The 1,154-nt window shown below is 22.4% G+C and overlaps 1 protein-coding gene across 1 annotated transcript; it reads right to left on the reverse strand.

The window, feature by feature from the left end:
* Window positions 1-169: 169 nt before the first annotated feature.
* On the reverse strand, window positions 170-919 carry EIN_488560 (hypothetical protein; the record flags this gene model as incomplete). Its single annotated transcript, XM_004256396.1, has 1 exon — window positions 170-919. One exon carries the CDS (start codon window positions 917-919, stop codon window positions 170-172), a length of 750 nt encoding a protein of 249 aa, XP_004256444.1.
* Window positions 920-1,154: the final 235 nt, after the last annotated feature.

Genomic DNA, 1,154 nt, shown 5'->3' on the forward strand with positions numbered 1-1,154 from the left:
GATGAAATAAAACTAAATCATTGAATTTGAGATATAAAATTAATGGTTATAAAAATAGGAAGAAGAGATGGAAAAATAATATTATATCCAAATAAGATAGAAAATACTAAAAATAATATAGAAGAAAGATTAACTACTCTTGAAAATATATTTAGAGATTTTATTAAATCTAATCCACAATTATTTCATTCGTAATAGAATCAAATATAATTTTTTCATATTTTTCGAGTTTATTATAAACTGATTGAAACTCTTCAAATGAGATATCTGTAGTAATTTGATTATAAATATGATGAAGAATTTGTGGAGAAAATGAATTAAATATCCATACTGAAGATAGTATTGATTTTATTTGTGCTGGTATACCTCTCCATATTTGAATAGCTATAAAGAATAAACAATTGGTGTGCCTAGTTTTATATAATGATTTAGATAATATTGATGATTCATTTTTTAAACAATTAACAGCATCATCTAAAACTATAATTGTTTCTAATGGTTTATCACTAAATTTATCTAAATATAAACACTCTAATATAGATTCATCTTTAGGTATTTCGTTTCTAATCATTTTATTATAAGTTTCTTTAATTTCAAGATATTTAGGATAAGCTTTTTCAAATTGATCATATGTAAACTTAATAATTGGAATATTAAGTAAACCCTCATAATGTAATAAAGTTTGATCACTTCCTGTATTATTAACCCAAATAATAAGATGAAAACTATTAGAAACTTTATCTATTTTAATAAGTTCTTTACAAATAGACGTTGTTTTAGAACATCCAGGTTTACCTATTAATAGGTTTATAGATCTATGTTTTACAAAAACTTCTGGATGAATAATATTCATAGTTGTTTCATCTTGATTAGGAGCATGTTTTTGTATCATATAATTAGCATAATTGTTAAGACTCATTTAATATAATATTTATTCAGAATTAGTTGTTAATGTTTTTAGTAATTTAGCAATACAGTTATAAGATGCTTCGACATCTAATTTTAATAATTCTTCTCTTACGAATGAATTACGTTTATTAATAGGAAGATTGAATATATCTTCTTTACGTTCTTTAATAAATTTGTGTATTATTTGTTTTCCTTCTTTCGAAGTCACTTTTAAATGTTTCTTTTCTGATACTACAACAGTATCT

Source organism: Entamoeba invadens (assembly GCF_000330505.1).
Source record: "Entamoeba invadens IP1 unplaced genomic scaffold scaff_1105074725923, whole genome shotgun sequence".
Lineage (NCBI taxonomy): Eukaryota > Evosea > Mastigamoebida > Endamoebidae > Entamoeba > Entamoeba invadens.